Consider the following 21,234-nt stretch of genomic DNA (forward strand, 5'->3'; position numbering starts at 1 on the left):
TATATGATCACACCTTTTTAGCAAAACGAGTATCTGTTCAGCCAATCAAGGATTATGTTTTAGGGCCTTCATGATGTCAACTTGGAGGTGAAACAAGTTTTAATGACCAACCTGTTACTCATCTGTTAATGAAGCTCCAGGATTTGGATATGGATGCAACCCTAGATAATCACTGGCAATGGAGAAATTCCATTTAAAATGCTATTAGGATTTAAATGCTTTAGGATTCAAATAGACATTTCAGTATCTGAGAGTTTTTTGGCCTGAAGTGCAAAGAAAGATGTGATGCAAAGCTCAGTAGAGTCACTAGAAAAAAATTATCTATTATTCTGATAAACTTTGAATTTAACCCCAAAAGAGTACCTTCTGTGTTGATATTTATCTTTGCTGGTTAATAGAATTTGGATATAGCATTTTGAGAATTTTCGGCTTTAGGAACAAATTACATGGTAAGTTAAAAAGGTCCCAGTGAAGGAAGAACTGAATCAGATTTTTAATGCATCACCTTTTGTTTATTTGTTAACCATTGCAAAGCACATGCATTCCTAATAAAACACTGCTCAGAAACATGCTAGCCAGGAATGGAAACAAACTAGGGAGGTGATAAATATACTCTATTCATGGGCACCAACACAGTTACTTAAATCCCAATTACAAATTTCTCAAATACAGTATTTATCTTCTCATTTATAAATAACTATTCTGAATGTACTGTAAAATAATAGTTTTGGAAAATATTATTTCATGTCCTTAACATTTACTGTATGCTTTTTAAGATTTTGCTCCCTATGATGCAGTAAATGTGATCCTTCAGTGTATTTCTGAGAATGTTTAGAAATTGTAGGGATAAGATTAGTAAAAGCTTAATGATAAACAGGCACAATAAAGCCCCAGTCCACCCTCGTGTATTAAAAATAATTTGTTAATGTCAGAACATTTTGGGTTGTGCTGGCCTTGAGCATGCCATACCAGAATTTATGACCATAAGTGGGTTATAAAAATATTATTAAAATATTCATTATAGAATCATAGAATGATTTCAGCTGAAAGAGGCCATCTAGTTCCAATCCCCTTCCACTAGACCAGGTTGCTCAAAGTTCCATTTAACCCTGCCTTGAACTTTTGAAGGGATGGGGCATCCACAGCCTCTCTGGACAAGATGTGCAAGTGCCTCACCACTCTCACAGGGAAGAATTTCTTCCTAATGAAATGAGTTATATTTTGAGAAAACATAATTTTACTACAAGCTTGTCTGAAAAACCTTGTTTTTTAATGTTGTCACTGTTTTAAAGCAACTGTGTTTGAAAACAACATACAAATCAAAGAGTGATATAAAATGTGAGTTGCTATACTTAATTTTAACTAGTAGGGATAAATTGGTAAGTGTCAGAGCTATTGTATGCATGATGTATGAATTCACATGCTCCTGAATTCACAGGCTTTCTCAGTGTTGTCAGGATGATGGACAATCTAATACGTAAGGCTGGTAATAGTGACAGAGCTATTCTCAGATGCCATGCCTGAAGGCATGCACTAGCTTTCTCTGTACAGGATGACATTTTGCATAGTATCTGCTATTTTTAGTAAGAATCTATCATAGTCTCCTGTACCTTCTGCTCTTTTCCTAATTCTACTGTGCCTGTCCTGAGATGCAGAGCAGTAGAGCAAGGAGTACTCTCAATTTGGATGAGCCAAGGTCTTAGGCAGCAGTAAAATGACAGACTGCCTGTGTCTCATTCTCTCTGCTGTTACTGACTGAGTCAGCTTTTAGCCAGATTTCTAAGTTGACATTATGCACAGAGCCAATGATTTCAGACACTTTTCAGTGGTGACTCCCAAGATCTCATTACTGAGCAAAAGTGCCAACACCATTATTAAGGCATGGTACAGCTAGCTCATTCTTCTCTAGAAGCAGTATCCTTACATTTCATCTTCGCTGAAAATCATCTGCCATTCTTTGCTCACTCACTTGGGTTTTGGAGCTTCTTTTGGGGTTTCTTACAATCATCATAATTATCAGAAGAAGTTAACAGTCCACCTGTCAAGACTGACAGATGGCTTGATTGATCCAAGCAGAAGTGTCCCTAGCCAATAAGATTTTTGGAAATATTAGAAGGATCACTGCATCCTCATTTTAATTTTTAATGGCCTATTGTCATTCATTAATGTCAGCCCAAAAAAGTTTTAGACTTTACATCTTGAGAGAAGCAAAATGCAGGCACTTGCACAAGGTATGAACTGACATGGAAGAAGACAGGGCAGTGGAGTCTGATTTACTGCTAGGGACAGAGGGGCTCTAAGACAGTTGCTCACGAGCAGTTCTTGCTCTCAAACACCTTGCACCCACTAATTAAGGAAATTATTGTGTATATCAATATTATAAATTAATATAACACAGGTGTTCTATACTATGTAGATCATATAGATATATATAATAATATCATTATATCAGTGTATATAATATTATGTATTTACTTTTTATATATTTGCACAGGCGAAATTAACCTGTACAAACACAACTTACTTGTGTCAACTTCAGTCACAAGGATAGGCTTTGAGAACTGGATCCTGAAACCCCAAGGGTAATTGCCAGTTCCTTTTGCAATCTTCACTGTTCTTTCTCGAACTGGAAATAGGAAGAAAGATACCTTTTTTCTTTAAGCATTCAATTTAATAAGCAGCAGTCTGTTTTTAAAAGTTTTTGTAGGTATTACTGATTTTACAAATAGTTGGGGTGCTTTCACTATCACTCCTGGCTGTTTAGTGCTGGTCCTCAGGTTGGTGACACCCTCAGACTGCAACAAATCAAGTATCATTCATGTTAGGGCACAGGCAGACAGCAATTTAAATTAAATGCTTGGACTTTGTAATGTAGGCTGAAGTATTCAGGTATTCCACTCTACTGATGGTGTTTTGGGAGAGAAAAACACTCATGCCCTCTATGTCAAACTTCTATGCTGCAAACACAAAATACACTCTAATTTCTCAAATGAATTTAAATTTGTGGCTTGTAGTTTCATTCTTTTTATATTTCATAAGGCCTCTATCTTTTGGATAGTTGTTTCTTCTCCTTTTGTTTATCCATCCACTCCACACTCTCAGAATGCCTTCCAGTCCTGTAGTTCAACCTCCCCAGCCACAGTGTCATCTGCTGCCAAGGGGAGCTGAAATATCTTTTAGCTCATCAGAATTTAACACTTAAAGGGATCAACTTCCGTAAAAAGGAAGATCAGGGTCTAATTGCTTACTTCCATATTTTTCTCAGGGTCTATTGTATTATTATTCTGATTTAAATGGCCTGGTTCTTTAGCAAATATACTTAAGAATGATTTCAGTGTAAATTTGATTTCTTGGAGTGTCTGGTTTTGATCATTTGACTACCTTACTATGTATTTTTTCTTAATGGAGGCCAATTCAATAGTAATTTATGACAGCTGTTTTGTCTTCAAATTGTGTACTATTCAGAAGACAGAAATTGTTTTCAAGATTACTTTAATATCAGGCCAATTGATATGCATGACATCAATGTTATCTGTCCAAAATAGATACTTCAATACTGACTTTAACAATCATGCTGAAGTTCTGAGCTCTCTCCTGGGAGAAGAAGCAACCAAAATGGTTTTCCAGAATATTCTCATCTGTGTTAAGGGAAATTTTTCATATCAGAAGATTTATAGTGGACATTTGTTTTCCCTCATATTCTGAATTATTTATGAGCTCCAACAAAGGACGAATTTCTGGAAAGCTATAGGGGTGTTTCAGCTTGTGATAGTTCTTTGAACTGTTGTTACTTTTGAGTAACTTAACATCTGAGAAGTGAAGGAAAACCTCCCCTCCCAAAGAAATAGTTGTTCACTATATCTGTTTGCACAGATTTAAACTACAAATAGAAAAATCCTCCATACTCCTAGCAAATGATTATTTTCTTTCTAGATCAACTATGCCGGAAAGTTTGATGTAAATCAGATTTTATGTCCGTTGTAATACTTTATGACCATAAATATCTCTAAGATTTTGGCAAGCTTGAAGAAGTCATGGAATTACATTGCCTCTACCCTTACCTCATAAAGATTAGTTATGCACTTTAACCAGTTTATCAAATAATGATGATATTTTGCAAGATAATAGTTAAACAAGAATTATTTCTTTTTTAAATAAGCTTTTAGATTCTTGGGTTGCTCCCTTTCCTTTCTTTAGCATAAGACCAGCACCTACTCCAAAGTGTCATTCCTCTGAAATCCTCAGAGTGCCCAAAATGAATAAATTTTTATGACATTTATTACCTGTTGCTCTAGCCAACTTACTTGCCACTGGTCTAGGTCTTTTGCTGAGACATCTAGGACTGTTATCTGGAGAGACATCATCTCCTCTGAAAACCCAGGAAGCAGAATGAAAATTTTCTGTATAAAAACCTCTGTCCTCATTTTCAGAATATAGTCCCAGATCTACTGATCGAGCATCCTCTGAATTTACTGTCATGGTGATAAAAAAAGTAAAAGTTATGTCAGGAGGGAAAATGTATGAAGAATAAGAGACCTCAGCCACTCAGCACGCAAGAAGTGCCACAAACTTCTTAATTAACTGTTTGTAATGTTTGTACTGAATTCCTCAAATCTGTTGCTGTTAAAGGAGAAGTCTGCAAGGATTTCCAAATCTAAGATCACAATACTGGAGGCTAATGCAGTTGGACTTGAGTAAGAAGTGAAGTCTTAATGCAAGTGGTCAAAACAGGAGCTGCAACTCTTTATGACAAATCTGGCTTTAGCTAGTTCTTAAGCTATCTAATGTGACCCATTTGATTCGGAAATCAAAAAAATCTTCTCGAAATTTAGCATGAGTTCAGTTCATATCAGAAGACAAAAGAGAAGCTGAAAAGTATCTTCCATGACAGGGGCATTGATGACCATATTTTCTGTTTTCTTAATCTTAGCTCTTCCAGGCATGAAATTTTTTTTAAAAGGAGGTGAGGAAACAATAGTTTGGTGGGTTTCTTTTTTATTTTGTCTTTTACTATAGAACTCCTGGCTAGTTCCTTCATTGGCTGTTGAATATGTGTATGATGTGTTATCCTGAGGATTTTCAGATTCCTACTTTATAATAATTTACATTCCCAATATCTTGCAATGAGTTCACACGGAAATGCAGGAGAGCTCACATGGAAATGGAGGAGAGCTCTAATTCTCTGCTAAAGTTGAGACTCTCAAGGCAACAGGATGTCAGGTAGCTGGCTGTGACAAGTTATCAACAGCAAGCTGAATGTAAATAAATAGTCCAACAACATCCCAAGCAGACCAGGAGCTGGAACTTCAAAGTTAAGATTGGATGGTGAAAGTCATATATAAGTATACATAATCAGATGCTGTGCTAACAGATAGACAGAAAATATAAATTTTCTGAGAGGAAAACAACATCACATACATTTCAGCATGAAATGCCTGGTATAATGCAGCTAGATTTAATGCAGCTGGAGGAAGGATCTGTTTGTTTTGCTTATCCTGTTTGATGTAAAATGATTACCAGTATAAAAACAGAGAAGATAAAAATATACCTTTATTTAAAGTTATATTTGTTCAGGAAGTCACTCCCTGAATACATCTAAGTGGCAGTCCTTTCTTCTCTTAGAAAATGTGCTCAGTTGTGTCTATCTAGACAAATACTCCAGGTCCACTGGCTCCTCCCTTATGCAGAAAGTATGACATTACATGTTTAACTGTTTAAGAAGCTACTAGCAAATAGACAAATAAATAAATATTACTATGCTGATATGTTTAAAGCTCATTTTTCCTCGAATGCATAAGTTAAAACCTAGACTAGCACCAAACAACCCAGTACAGCACAGTATTTTGCCAGTTTAATGCTGAATTTTTGTAATTTGAGTAGAGTTAGAGTAGATTAAAATGTGACAAATAGGCAAAACTATATACACTGCCATGCTGATGCTGCCATGGAATTATGCCAAAACATTTCCTTTCTCTTCTCCTTGAGTTTTTGGAACAGATGTCAAACTGGAGAGTCACAAACAAGCACATTTAAATTATTCCCAGATGCTGGAAGTAAGAATGTAAAGAGCTGATGCTTCCATACGTCAATCAGAGATGTCTGCCAACAGAGGGTAAGTCAAGCTACCAAACCAAAAGGGACAGAAGTCTCAGGCCTGTGCATACTATCCAAAAAGATTAGATGTGAGAATCTGTGACAAAATCGTCTGCCCAGTCACCTGTTCTGGAGACCACTCTGGGTATATGCCATGTGCTACCCAAAACTTTGTCTCAAGGAAAGAAATTCTAGCTCTTTCAACTTGCTCTTTTTTGACTTGTTTGATATGTTGAAAGGATATATATATGCTTCCTCTATGAAACCAACACATGCCTAACTTAGTAAAATTTATGGTCCAACTTTATATTTAAGAGACATCACTGTTGAAATCAAGGAATAGTTTAGCCCGGTGTGTATAGCTTCTGGCAAATTTTTTTGAGCACAGGTGGTTTGACATGGTAACTTTCTAGTCTTAATATGATGGCATAGAATCTGTTTTAGGGGCAAGCAATGAAAATTGCCACCAATAAAGAGCCTCTCTATTCCCATGTGAAATGTTAGACACACCATCTTTGTTAACAGGCATTAAAATCGTAGGGAGTGGTTCCGTTACCTGAACAGAGGTGGCTGTACCATATTAGATACCTCAGGGTATCCTGCTTGCTTTTCAATTACTACTTCAAAAAGGTTTGGGTTCCCTGCTGGTTCACATATCTCAAGTCCCTCTTGGCAACCCAGCTGCCAACTGAAACCTATGTATAAGTAAGGAATTAATGTAGGATTTACCTCTTTGGTACAGGCATGGAACATATTTATACCTTATCATCTATTGGACTTGCCCTGAGGACTCAGAGTTCAGAGTCTTCTATACGTCCATATTTTCCCTTCTTCAATGAGGAGGCTATACACCTACAAATAAAATTTCCTGTACCAAAAGAACTCATAGCACAAAATATTTCCACAGGGAAGTGCACATTTCTTCATCCCCACAAAGTATTTTTTATATTACTAAAATAGCAAAACAGGAGGTAAGGCAGTGTTAAGTGAGAAGTACCACATATCCACATATGTTCTTCCTAGACTGTGCAATTCCTGTTTGGTGGCTGCATCTGCATGCAATTTAAATTCACTAAGCAGTTAATCTTAGAAGTTCCTTCCCATGAAGTTTAAGCTGATGAATTTGCATGTGGCAAGGTGACAGATCTCTTAAAGAGACAGTTACGAGTCACAGTGAATAACAATCTAGGCAACAAGTGTAGATTAAAGTTGGAGCAGGTGGTTACCTTTGTGAGGAGGAAAGACTCCCAGCTCAACATGCTTTGATATAAGTAGATATCAGGATTATGATTTTTGTTATAACCTCAAACCTGCTGCCACATAATTACATGTTTGTGCCTAAAGTTTGTCTTAATATTATTTGAACATATAATTTAAGCATGTCCTACCATGAACATGCATGGTAGAATCAACTTTTTTAAAGTCAGATTGTTTGCTTAACCAAGGAGAAAGGATGTTTTGTGTTACTCATGATAATGATTAACACAGACATTTGGATAGTAAACTGGAGATCAATTTCCTTAGTTGAAAAGCCTGTCATATTACCAATTACACATACAGGATAGATACCAAGTGTAATACTAAAGTACTCACTTGATCCCTCAGTGATTGTGCTGTTTATGGAGCTTCCTCCAGTTGAACTGCACTTTTTGCTGTCTTTGAACTGTTTCCGTCTTCTGGCCCACTGATCTATTGCATCTTCCTGGGAACTGTCACTTGCTCTGGCGTCTTTCTTCAAAGGCAATTTTCTTGTTTTATTCATTTCTGATTTCAAGTCTAAGTTATAACCAGATGTTGTTCATGAGAAATATGTGACACAACTTGTATAAGTAATTTTACTGTGTAATAACTCCACATTCTAAATCCAAGAATAATCTAACCAATATATAAATGAAAATACCAAATAATACTGAAAATATTCTGAAAATATGCATTTGATACTAATTGAGTAGAAGTGTCTCTAGTTAAATATCTACACAGCATAGTACATCACTATTTTAATGCAGGAACTTGTAAATTGCTCATGGTTTTGTTTAATATCATACATTTCTGAAGCGGTCAATAGATAGATAGATATATAAACTCCTATTTGAATACTAATAGTCTTGTGAGAAATGCATGAAGATTTTTCTGGTTTAGACTTCTTTCTAGTTAAGGCAGAATAACCTTAATTGTTGCATTATTATTTCAGATAAAACAGCAATGATAAAACAAATCTTGTATTATATTCTGTATTAAAAATGTGACTGTAACCACTGGCAAGGACAGATAGAGAGAGAGTCCAACCTCCACAGGCTCCCTGGAGGACTCTGTAAATACACTCATGGCTGCACAGCCTTTTTCTGGCTTCAGCCAGATGTTCATCACATGTAACTCAGCAAGGCCATTCCAGGGCACTATTCCAGACCATTGCTGAGACTCAGGAAACCTATCTCTTTCAATGCCCTTCCAGTGCCCTTTGCAGGGGTCTTTTCCTCTTTGATACACTCATGAAGTACCCAGAACATTAGAGGCTTCTAGACTGCCTTTCCCCCATCCTGTTTACCACAGTAGCATCTCTTGTCCTCTGTTGTAGAAGTTCTCATTCTTTGCAGAAAAATGACACATTTGCTTTCCAGTGTCACTGGATTACTATACTCCATAAGTCCCACACTGCCCAATGTCTTGGTAAAGTAAGCTGTAAAATTTATTCTGGATGTACACATTTATTCATTTAAAGGAGGACCTCCACAGCATTGCTGGGAATGAAGATAAATCAAAATATGACCCTGGACCAAAAGAGGGCCAAGGCAAGATGACAGGTATGAGAAAGAACACACGTAGATAATTCTTAGCAAAGGGCAAAAGCAAAGAGAGAATAAAAGAAGAGAAAAGAAAAAAAAAAAAGAAGAAAAACAGCTATATTTCACTTCTGTGCTGTGTCCTTAACCATTTAGGTCTAACATCTGAGAAGTCAAGGATTTTGGCATGCTGTTTCCTTTAGTATCTTAATTCTATACCTTGTTCTATAGAGATTTCTATTTCATCAGTTCTCTAGTTTACATATTGATACCAAGATATTGGTACTGAGATACTTATGTTGAGATACTGGTCTATATAGCAATATGAATCTATGTAGTATATATCTAAATAGTGTATAAAATACTTTAGGTGTTTTTTTAAATTTCCATTACCAATGCCAAACAAGACAGCCACGGAGGTCATGCCAGTCTTTCTGCAGGTATGGTGAACTAAAATATTTTTTAAAACTTCAGCTTCTTTGAACTAGGATTATATTAGACATTTTCCATGAGATAATGTATATTTTTCAATTATATAAACCTCTTAACCTCCAAATCTGCTGGAAACATTGCCTTCTGGAAAGATGAATTTGAGATGTATTTGCATATAACCTGATTAATAATAAAAAATAAAATTAAAGCATTTGGAGTGATATTTTAACAACACATACACACATATGTGTGTACATATTCATAATGTAAAAGGCTCACATTGTAGTGTGCAATATCCCAGGATGGCTTAAAATTTTTATACTTCAAAACACTCATTTTAAAAGACAAGTTATGGATATGGATAGATGGATAAAAAAAGAAAGACAGGAAATTTTGTAAAATTAGCTATTAAAAATAAGCCTTTTTCATACAAAGTTTCTCCAAACATGTAAAAGAGAGGAGAAAAGCAGGTTAAAGGATCCCCTACGGTCATCCAATGAAAATGTTCAGCCAGTATATATATTCAGTATTCATGTTGATCACATGGATTTGAAAGCTAGATTTATGTGGTTTTAAACACAGACTTGCGCTCTGAGTTCATATCACACAGCAAATGCTTTTACTATTACTTCCAGCAATGGTGCTTTCTTCTCTCACTAGATGTGCAGGATAGGAGGGATATTTAATGTAGGAAAACTGATTCTTGAGCAAAGCTGCATTAATTTTTTTGGGTTTTTTTTTAATTTCGATTTTTTGGCTCTGCAAGATGGATCCTAGAATCCTCAGCAGAATAACTGCATATTATAACCCCATGGCTACACATATACCATAACAATATCATTGAAAACTTTTAATATATATTTATTTACCAAGTAAACAGATGTCACAAAAGCTCCTATGCAAAAGGTGTGTAAGTGATATTAACTTGAAAAGTGTTGTAACACCTACCTTTCTGACTAATATGTCTTACTGATGATGACATATCTGCAGTCTCATAATAATCTTCTTTCATTTCAAAATTTGATTCAATTTCTTCAAAGTTGGACTTGACTAACAGAGGTAGTTGATTTACTCCAGGCTCTCTCCTTAAACTATTGTCAGTTGACTGTTTACTGCAAAAGTCCTCCAATCTTTGCTTAATGTTTAAATGTTCTGTAAAATTCTCTTTATTTTCTGTGCATACTGAAGAGGTAGATAATACGAAGATCTGTGCTGAATTATTACGGCAATCAGATTCAACAAGGACATCTCCAGATACGTACTGTACCTCAGAAAGGCTTTCCAATTTTTTATTCATGTCATTCTCTTTGTGATCTAACAAGGATGACAGCAAGGATTTTTCTTGTACACTGCAGGTAAGGTTAGATTCTTTCCTCACTGCAGAGCCAAAACATTCAGGTGTCAATGTAGGGTTGCCTTGGACAAGTCTTCCTTCTACTTCTCCGGTTATCACTGGAGGGTCAGTCAGTACTGAGTCTCTCCTTTTATTGGTAACCTCAGACTGTGCATAAGGTGGGTGAACATTTAACTGTAAAACTGAACATTGTATTGGGATGCTTTCTGTAGATGCATAATTAGTACTTTCTTTATCATTAATGAACTCACCCGAAGGGCTTGTAGAAAGTGTAGAGGCTTGTATCAGGTGAGCTTTGTTTTGCCATTCAACATGCTTTTCTACGGAGCTGTACTCTGATTTTTCTTTATCTAAAGCTTCAGTAGACTCTGAGTCTTCTTCCCACATGGATAGGTTTCCCAGAGGCTCTTCATGGTCATTTTCTCTTTTGTCAGGTGTAGTACCTCTGGAATGAAGACTCTCCATTAGTGTTTCTTCTGTTTCTTCATCTTGCCCCACACAGTCTGCACAGTCTTTCAGTAAACAAGTGCCATCTAGACAGACACCTTCTTCAGGCTCAGATGGATAAATGGTAATATTACGATCAAATGATGTCAAAGTATACTGATATGAAGACTTAAGACTTCTCAAATTTCTCAGTGAGGAGGTCAAGTCAGGATACTTGCAAAGCTCTGTCAGAGAGGAGGTCAAGTCAGGACACTTAAAAAGTTCCTTATATTTCGTAGGAATATGTGAGTTCCTGTTATGGACATCTGCTTTGGTCTCCTTAAGCAATACATTTAAGGACGGCAGTGAGTAAAAGCCAGAATCCCTTCTACGGTGAACTGGTGATGGTACCTCTAGGGTAGTATCTGGGAAAGACTTTCTTCTTGCTGTTTTGGGTCCTCTATCTCTGTGTTTGTCACAGTTATTTCTTTCTTGACGTAATACATTGCTCTTATTAATGCATTCTTTCCCATTGTTTGGATTATGCAAGGTATTAATAGCTACGAGACAATTAGTATTATTTATTTTTGAGAAAAGTATTTTATCCTTAGAAAAATCTTCCTTTTCGTTGGTATGGTCTTCATAGTCCTCTGTGTTAAGTTTACAGAAATAACTTTCTTCCCCCCAAATACTCAAGGCTGTAGTGAGACTGTCAGATTCCTTTCTGCTATTAACAGGGTATGAAGATATACCTTCTGCAATTGTATCCAGGTGCATTTTGTCACAGTCAGCAAATTCTTTAGGTGGAGGAAGAAGTGTATATCCATCTGGAAATGTAAAATCTGCTTTTTCATGAAAGCTAAGCAATGACTCACAGTCTGTGTTACCCAGTGCCTCTGTAACAGAATAATCTGTTTCACTCCAGTATGTATCTTCATGTTCCCTGTTGAGTGGTTTGCTCTGCGCCTGCTCACCAGCTTTGATGTTAACCTTCAGATTTTTATTTCTGCTGGTATATTCCACCTGAATGTGTTTAGTTTCAATGTTCATTTCCAGGGAGGGACTTTCATTGATGGCACTTTGAATTTTATGCAGAGAGGATCCCTTATATTTACCCCTGTGTTCTGCTGAATGTTTAGTTAAAGGGCATTCGTACTTTGAACATTTTGAACACTGACTTTTCTGGCATTGTCTTTCATGACGTTTCTTTTTCTTTGAACTCTTCCTTTGTTGATCTCCAACTTTTGTTTCAGAATCAAACAAAGAAATATTCTTAATTTCTATTTCAATATTAAAAGAGCCATATTTTACTTCTGCAGAAATTTTTCCAGTGGCCAAGCTAACTGAGTCCGAAGAATCTGGCTTGCCCCACAGTGTAATTTTTCCTTTGGATGACCCCTCTGACTCATGAAAAGTTACTGTAGCTAGGATTTCATCTTGCTGAGGTGAGATCATTTTAGGAGTGCAGTTCTTTTCCTTCTTCCCTTCTTTTTCAATGTCTGATACATTATCAAGGTCTCTATCTTCAGAAGCATCTGAGCTACTCTGATTCTTGTTTTCATGATCTTTTCCATCTTCTTCAGCACCCTGTACATCCAGTGGCTCTGTGAAGTGAGACAGAGCCTTATGTGCTTTATTTTCAAGGCTTCCTACACTTTGCTGGCATTTACAAATGGGTGACAACTGTGCATCTAATTCAAGGTTAAAAAAAAGAAAAAACATTTTCCCATGATTTGGTAAGCAGTATTATAAATATGTGATTAGCTTTGAGACAGTTTTCATAGAAAATGCCTACACTATCTTTAAGATCTAGTGTATTTTCCACATTATTACTTTTCAATTTCAGTATTAACTAGTTTTGTCATGCAAAATGAGATAAACAGGATGAGTCACATTAATTCACTCTGATCTGAGAAATTCAATATATTTGCAATTTTTTAAAATAAATTTTTACTTTTGTTAGGGTATAAGATATTCTATTTGCTTATAATAAGAGCTACATTAGAAATTTTATTACTCCTCCTAATATTTACTTTTTTCCTGTGAACACACTGAGTTCCCACTGCCTGCTTGCAGTCTGGGTAAATTCTATGGAAGTTGGCTTTTATAATCCTTTTACAGATGAGCAAACAAAGGGATTAATGAATACAATCACACAGCAGGTCAGTGGCACATTGACAGAAGATGTGAGTCACAGCTACCTGATTTAAGTAGAATAAAATAGTGTTTCCTGGCTGTACTAGGCAAGATTTCAGGGCATTCACACAATGACATAAAATTCTGTCTTGCTTTGGTTTTTGTAATAAAAGGTCATGTGCATTACAAGGTAACAGTTTAATAGTAACATCTACTTAAACAGGATTAGAACAAGCTATTAAACTAAGACAACACTGAGATTTACACCGAGAATGGTGACATTTTGAGGCAATTGAACAATAATATATTTGGAAAGCTTTTGCCAGAAATAAATAGGATAGCAGCTTAACTAAAGTAAAAGAACTAGCTTCACCATTATGTAATACATTACCTGTATGTATCCACCACACTTAAGTGTAAATATTTCCAATGTGACAAACACTGGGCACAAAAGAGAATTTCTGTCTTGATGAGTAAATTTAGAATACCCACATACGTTTCTGTTGATTTTATTTTATATTAAACATTTCTGTAAACTTACATTCTCTGGAATCTGAGCTCTTTCTGCTCTTGCAGCTTTTTCTTTTCTTTCTACTCATTTCTAAGAACCAAGGGCATCTGTGTTCTAGTTTTCTGTGTGGGAGGGAAAACAATGGATAATGAGAAAGATTCTCTGGAATAGTTTTGCCCTCTAACTCTCAGGTTTACTAACTTGTTTTATTATAATTTGTTATAATAAAAAATAGAAAAGTTCTAGAGCAGGTACTAATGCATTTATTTCTTCTTTTATTTATTTAGGAACAACTTTTGAAGATTTAAAAAATAATATCTTAAAATCAAGATCTCATTATCTCAGTTTAGGGCCTGAACCAATACCCTTTAAAGTCTGTGGAAGCTTTGAGCACTGGGTGATCTTTTACAGTCTACAATTTTATCTGATTCAGATTTTTAGAGATTAATACTTTGTTTTAAGCATTCATTTTAAATTCAATCTTATTTATATGTGCAACAAAATACTTCATAATAATTGTTTTTTTCTCTTGAGAAGGGATTCTTTGAAGTGAGAAGTATTTGAACACCTAATACATCATAGGTGTGGTCTTGGAAATCAATAGAGTTATTGTTGGGAAAAATCAACTAATTACAAGTGTTATTAGTCATAATAGTCTTTGGATGCTTGTTTATCAGAACATGCAATACATCATTGTGGAAGAGCGTGAGTGAATTTTTAAGGCCACAAACTTACTGGAATAATGAGGATATATGAATCTTGTTACAAGGATAAAGCTTTTAAAATAATTACACTGAAATTTTAAGACTCATGTTACATGTCACTGTATGCCATGATACATAGCTAGCCAAACAACTGGAATTAAATTTTTCCAAGACACAGTCATTTCTACTTCTGAAAAATTTTAAGTTAGTGTGGGGCTTGAATGACTGAATATGGCAGTATACATTCTTTAGCTGGCTGCAAAATGAAGGCAATTCTCCTCTGTCTTTTTGGAAGACACTACTGGCAGACTGTGAAAATGGTGTACTCATTTTACAGCAGGCGCTTTGCAATGTTAACACTCTCAGTTTCAGCTTGAAGATATATCTGTACTTTTTCCAGGAGTTTTTAGTCTATCAGCTCTTGGATATTAATTATAGTATTTACATATTATTTTTATTGTACCTGCAGTATGTTAAATTGTTGATACCTTAAATTTCAAAAAAACATTGGAAACAACTTCATGATGCAAATAGTTTTGCTGCCCATACTACATTTCCATATGTTAATTTATCCTTTCTACTCTTAGGCCTACCATATCAGAAGAGGCACCCATTCTTTGCTTTTCATTTATTCTACCCACGCATTGTCTTGGTCTATTCTTGTCTCGTTGATCCTGGGGCTGAGATGTGATAAGAGAATTAGGAATCTCATCAACTTGAATCCTACTCATGAGTAGACCTATTGACTTGAGCAAGGATTAGTTGTATGCATGAGGACTGCAGGGTAAGACTTTGCCTTAGGAACTATTTTGTTCACTGCTGGACACTAGATGTACAAGAGACAAATTAGCTTAACTGGGAATAGAAGCATTCAGCATTTGCCTGGATGGAAGCCAAAGTCCATTGACATAGTTTCTTACATAACAGGTAACTCTTACTACATAGACTACAGCTTGGGTTAGCTCAGAATAACAACATCCTAATTTTGAGTAAAAGATCAATCTAGAAATGTTTGTATTTATATTTATATCCCACTATAAATACAGGTAAACCTCTGTTTAGAACGTATTTATATTCATTGCTGATAACATCTATAATGCTGTTTCCTTCAGGTTAATGCAGATGATGACAAGTTCTGAGAAAATGAAAGCTAAAACAAAAAACCCCAAAACCAATGTAACGAATGGCTTTGAGTTCATCTTGTTATGCAGGAAAAATTGCCTTAAAAACACTGATTGGAAGTAAATTTGAAAACATAGGAGCTATTTTAATTTATGTTTATATGTTTATATAATGGAGATTTTACGTGAAACTACATGTGTTCTTTTGTTTTCTAAACAACCATGTTCAGTGAACCTATAAGGATGAGACTGTCAGAAAAGACAAAGGTAAAAAAAGAAAGGAAAATACAGAGAATATATTTGCTAATGCTGAATCAGAAAGGAAAATACAGAGAATATATTTGCTAATGCTGAATCAGAATGGTGCAATGACACAATAAATTTGAAAAATATTTTAAGTTTTTTCAGGACAATATAATCTATCCTTTGAGGCTGTAAGTCTCTTATAATTCAGAATCCTATACTCTATTCATAGCCAAAACCTATGAAGATTTTGGCTATGATTATATTCAGAGGTACCTCATTGTATACCTCCCTACTGAATTCTACAGTGCTCACAGACTTTAGAACAATAATGTCACAGCCTACCAAAACAGGCCTTTCTCAAAGAAGAATATTTTACTGCTCTTTCCTTCTGCATTTCAACATTTTCTCCCTTTTGATACAGAATCATTTTTGTCCCTGTTTCCTTAGATGAATTTAGTAACACTGAATTTAATTCTCATTTACTTCCATTGTGTCTCTTTGTATTTCACAATATTCTAGTGTTCCATACTAATCATTGCTTTGACTTCGCTTCGCAAGTTACTAGCTATGTGTGGTCCAGTCTCTAACTGCTTAGTTCCTCTCCTCTAATTACTAAAGTTTGAATTTTCCAGTGTGAATTAGACAATCATAGAATGGCTCATGCTGGAAGGAAACTTAAAGATCATCTCATCCCAACACCGCTGCCATGGACAGGGATACCTTCCACTAGATCAGGCTGCTCAAAGCTCCATCCAGTTTGGCCTTGAACACCTCCAGAGATGGGGCATCCCCAGCCTCTCTGAGTGACCTGTTTCAGTGCCTCACAGTGAAGTAACTGACAAAATTAAAACCATAGAAACTCTAAACAGAATTATCCAAAGCCATCTGAGACTCTCAAATATGTCTAGGCAAATGCTAAAGTTTACTACTTGATTTATTTTTTTTATTTTCTGCACTGATTGTGGTCTGTGGCATTTTCCCCACTTTACATTTTATACACTGGGGTAGACGTCCCACATATAAGTTACAATGTCATTAGAATGAGTAGTATAGGACAGTCTTGAGTTCCACAGAGAGTAGGCAAAAAGGGTTCATCACTGATTTACCTTTTACTTATCTCATTGAAATACACCTTATTGAAATACCTTCTAGTTTTGCCTTTTTCTCTTTACCAAGCTTCCACTAGAATGTTATTTGAATAATTTCTGAAGTACTGTGGAATACAATTAGTGTCAAAGAATGTTCATGTCAAACATACATAAAATGTGTCAAAAATGCCTGTCTTAGCAGTGTTTCTCACTCTCTGCCTCAGCTGGAATGGATCCTGTCTTCACTTGCTTAGTTTCACCTATGTATTTTCCTGAAAAAACTGGCCTTCTCAAAAATGTCTGCAAAATGTCTAGAAAAAAGGAAGAAGGCAGCCATTTACAGGGACTGTAACAGTACCATATAGCCCTTTGTAAAATTATTAAAATCATGAACTCTATGTCTGAAAATAATCAGATTCCAATCAAATGGACTCAGTGGATATATGACAGTATCCACTTAGTTCTGAGAATAGAGCACCCAAAGGAAACACACAATAAAACGTGGATTAGTGAATTCAATTTACAACAGGTGCTCTGCTAGGACCCACTGATCAACCATTTTATGTCATGAACTGTACTATCGTTGAGTGTGCCCATAAAAATCTTAAAATCCTTGCTTGAAAAACAAAGAGGGGGGGAGTTGGGGTGCCCTCATGAGCTAAAGCCTTATAGGTTCTCAATTTTTTAAATTTCTATGAGACAAACTGTATGTGAAAGGCAGTACCCTTTTGACATGAAGGCCCATCTAAAACCTCCTGTGATGGTAAAGGGATCTACTGACTGCAGAATGAAAGGACCACTGGCCTTGGTGACATGGGGAAAAGGATATGCCTGCCTCTCCACGGGCCATCATGTGCAGCGGACTCCATCATGGTGTGTACGGCCTTCTGTCAAAGCATCCTGAATTACTGTATATATACAGTTACTATGTTATAAGCCTATGTTACAGTTTTTGAAAAGTTGTAATAGTTATTATTGTTGTCCCTGTTATTAATGTCTTAGGAGTTGTTTAGGTTTTACCTAGTAGGTTTTCGTTGCTTAATAAAAAAGAAAATATTTTATGGGGTTATATATTATTATGGGGCTATAATTATTAAAGCTGCTAAGGCTTATGCTCATCAGAAGGCCCCATGGGAAAGGCACAGCTGCAGGCTGGACAGCTGGAAGTCGGTTGAGAGGTGAGAGGCAGTTATGAGTGAGGAGAGAGTCCGCTGGAAGTGAGAGTGTGATTGGCTGCAGGAATGCACGGGCCGTGTATGAGCAGGAAGCTGATGAGAAGATAGGGTGCATGGACAGCAGCACTGCAGCTGAGGCAGACAGTGGGTGCCTTCTTTTTGTTAAGTCTCAGTTTGGTTTCAGTTATGTCAGGTAGAGATTAAAGGCATAAAAAGGGTGTGATTTTTTTACAATAAAGGGATCTCCTTCTGATGCATAAGGGGGTCCATGTCACTTGTTCCTCACTGCTACAGTGGCACTTTTTTTTTTCAGACCACAAAAAGATTGCAAATACCAGTCAGTATCTCTTCGGTTCTGATTCAGATGGAAGGATACTGTCTAAACAACTAAACTATCACATATGCCATAAATCCACATATTTAGGAAACCCAAACCCCGTGTAATTAGATTTTGCATTATTTTTGACTTTTCTACAAGCAGAAAGGGACACAATACGAATCGTTGAATAGATTTTGACCAATCTTTTGAAAAGAAATAATAGTTATATTATTCTCTACAATATGTTGAAGTTGCCTCCCTGCAGGCACTTCACTTTGGATTCACAAAATGCTACTACAATTGTAGTCAGTCAAATGTTTTCAAGATTATTTTAACTCAGCACTAAGAATGCAGGTACCAGCAAAGTTGCAGTGAAATATAGATTAGCAATCATGGGCTGTACATACACAGCTATTTCTGCCTTTTTAGAGAGAAGTGAAGTCAGTTGTTTGTTTTTTTTTAATTCTGCTAAATCATATGTAAAACTCATGTCCTGTAAAGCTCCTGTCTACTTATTAAGTAATTCTGCTTTTTGGTTAATTATTTTGAGCTTTTGCAACAGAAGACAAAATAATGTATTAACAAAGATAAACATTTATTTTAGATGTTGGAGATACTAATTTCTGCAGCAGCATTGTGCACTGCCATACACTACAACAGACTAGTAGGTAGCCTCTGTGCTGTAAATGGTCTATAAAATATTCCATCATGATTTTAACACAATTACTAAATAATTATTATTTTACACTTCACTACAATAGATGTTCATGTATTTATTATCATATAAGTAAAAACATATTTATAAACAGAGAACAGAATTTGCTGTGCAGGACCTCTCTTTCCTACTGCATAAAATAATTTTCCTTCATCAAAAGCTCTGAAAATGTGTTTTAAAAATCATATAAACTTCCAATTCTGTTTACATTGTTGGATATCTGCTATTTCTGTTTTAGAGCTGGATTAGCCTGTTCATGTCAGTGAGTTTGTCATTCTGATATTCAGAGCGCTATCTATGGAATTCATGCTTTGTCAGTACCAAAAATGAGGTATCAGAAATACCCTACAGATGTGATGCAACAATTGACAATGAAACTAGTAGAAATCTCACCATAACATACATTAACAATGACATCTATAACAACCATAACAACCATTTCCAAAAATGAAACGGAGTTTCTATACTGAAAGGAGTTACTGTCATGTAATACTATAATTCTTTCTCAATCATTCTCAAATAAATTTCTTTCTCAATTCTTTTTCAAATAAATTAATCCAATTTATTTGAGCTTCAGAATTCCTTGTCCCTCTTAACTGAAACCAGGTAAATTCATAGTATTTGCTTATACTCAGCCCCCCAAAAAAACCCTGCCGAGTAATTGCACACTATAAAAATTTTATCTGAAAATGAGGTAGTTATTTTATTTTCAAAATGTTTGGGAGTATAAAATTTAAACTACTGTCATATTTGAAAAGTATTCCATTGTTCATAGAATGCAATATGGGCAAAATCTGTCACCCTATCCTAACTTCTAGGATTTGATATCTGGTGTCTGAAATGGAAACCATATTTCCTGACATTTTCTGACCATGTAGTTTCTAGGGTCACTTTCCCCAGACGAGCAATTCATATGAAGTAAGTAAGGAGCAATTTAGACTTAGAGTGACAAAAGAATTTGAGGCACTTATTTCATACACTCTTTTTTAGCTTTGGCAGAGGTCTTGAGAAAATACCAGCATTTCTGAGCTGAACATTAGAATGCTTCTCTCCTGGGAAAGAAATAGGGATGTACTTTACCAAAGCTAGACTAGTTTGCAGGATGATGAAATGGTAGGAGGAAAAAAATTACTATCCAGGCTTACTTAAGTGCTGCAAAATTAAAATGTAAGCTTCTCTACTCAACAGCATCATCTTCTCTCAACTCAACTCTCAATATTCCTTCTTGACTACTAATTCTGTAGTCTTATCATAGCACTCATCATATTCCAGTGTGAAATGTTGTTTGCAGAAAGTCAATACTTCTAACAAATGCAAGTTCATACAAGAAGGCTTTAATTTCCAAAATTATATACCACTAAACTTATAGTACTTAGATGCTAAAATAAGATAACCAATACAGATTTAGGAATCAAGTATCTGTCTTAAAAATTTTATCATTTAGGAAAACAGTCATATTTCCTTACTGTGAAAAAAATCTGCAGAATTTCTATTTAACAAAATTTATGATGAATTGTAACAATTAGTAGCTACAGAATACTAATTAAAATAGTCTAATTTACCAGAAAAAGGCTTATACTTACCATTGCTATAATCCAATATTCATTTTCCTCAGATGCTTGCTGTTACGGACTGTGAACAGTCTGCTTTTCTAAGCTCATGAAGGATGGGCTGGCTGTCTTACTAAGGCTTAATAGGATAACAAGCTCAATTTTTTTTCTCTAGACTTACCCCCGTAAGTACCATCAAACCCAGTCAGCAATGATATACAGTATATACATATCCTTCAAATCAATGAAGCAATAAAGGACTATCACTTATTTAACTCTTTACACATAAAGCAGGTAATAAAATAACACCTAAATTATCCAGCAGCTACAAAACGCCAGCTCCATCTGAAAAGCCTTAATCAATCAGATTACCTAATTAAAATTAAAGATAAAAGAGGGAGCAATGTTCACAGCCTTGTTCCACTTCTTTTTCTATTTCTGTCTGCTAAGCTCAGAATCTGATTAGTATATTTAATTCCATGAAGCATCATGACTGGTCTACTTATAATCAGCCTGTTAACATCCACCCATTTTTCCCTCACATCTTGCAGATTTCAACGTAATCAGACTTCAATCAGTAATCA

At 35.6% G+C, this 21,234-nt stretch overlaps 1 protein-coding gene across 2 annotated transcripts in view; it reads right to left on the reverse strand.

The window, feature by feature from the left end:
* The window catches only part of LOC134432409 (uncharacterized), a 39,757-nt gene extending 18,535 nt beyond the window's left edge, over positions 1 to 21,222 (reverse strand). Inside the window, exons 1-7 of one of the 2 annotated variants that reach the window (XM_063181083.1) lie at positions 20,684 to 21,222; positions 15,030 to 15,116; positions 13,763 to 13,854; positions 10,254 to 12,689; positions 7,687 to 7,869; positions 4,305 to 4,472; positions 2,525 to 2,626 (exon numbers count right to left, since the gene is read on the reverse strand). In XM_063181083.1, coding sequence (XP_063037153.1) covers positions 2,525 to 2,626; positions 4,305 to 4,472; positions 7,687 to 7,869; positions 10,254 to 12,540 — 2,740 coding nt within the window. In that variant the 5' untranslated portion in view covers positions 12,541 to 12,689; positions 13,763 to 13,854; positions 15,030 to 15,116; positions 20,684 to 21,222. Of the gene's footprint in view, positions 1 to 2,524; positions 2,627 to 4,304; positions 4,473 to 7,686; positions 7,870 to 10,253; positions 12,777 to 13,762; positions 13,855 to 15,029; positions 15,117 to 20,683 lie in introns of both variants that reach the window. The other variant, XM_063181082.1, reaches the window with a different exon arrangement.
* Between the last annotated feature and the right edge of the window lie 12 nt (positions 21,223 to 21,234).

This window comes from Melospiza melodia, chromosome Z (genome assembly GCF_035770615.1).
Source record: "Melospiza melodia melodia isolate bMelMel2 chromosome Z, bMelMel2.pri, whole genome shotgun sequence".
Taxonomy (NCBI): Eukaryota; Metazoa; Chordata; class Aves; order Passeriformes; family Passerellidae; genus Melospiza; species Melospiza melodia.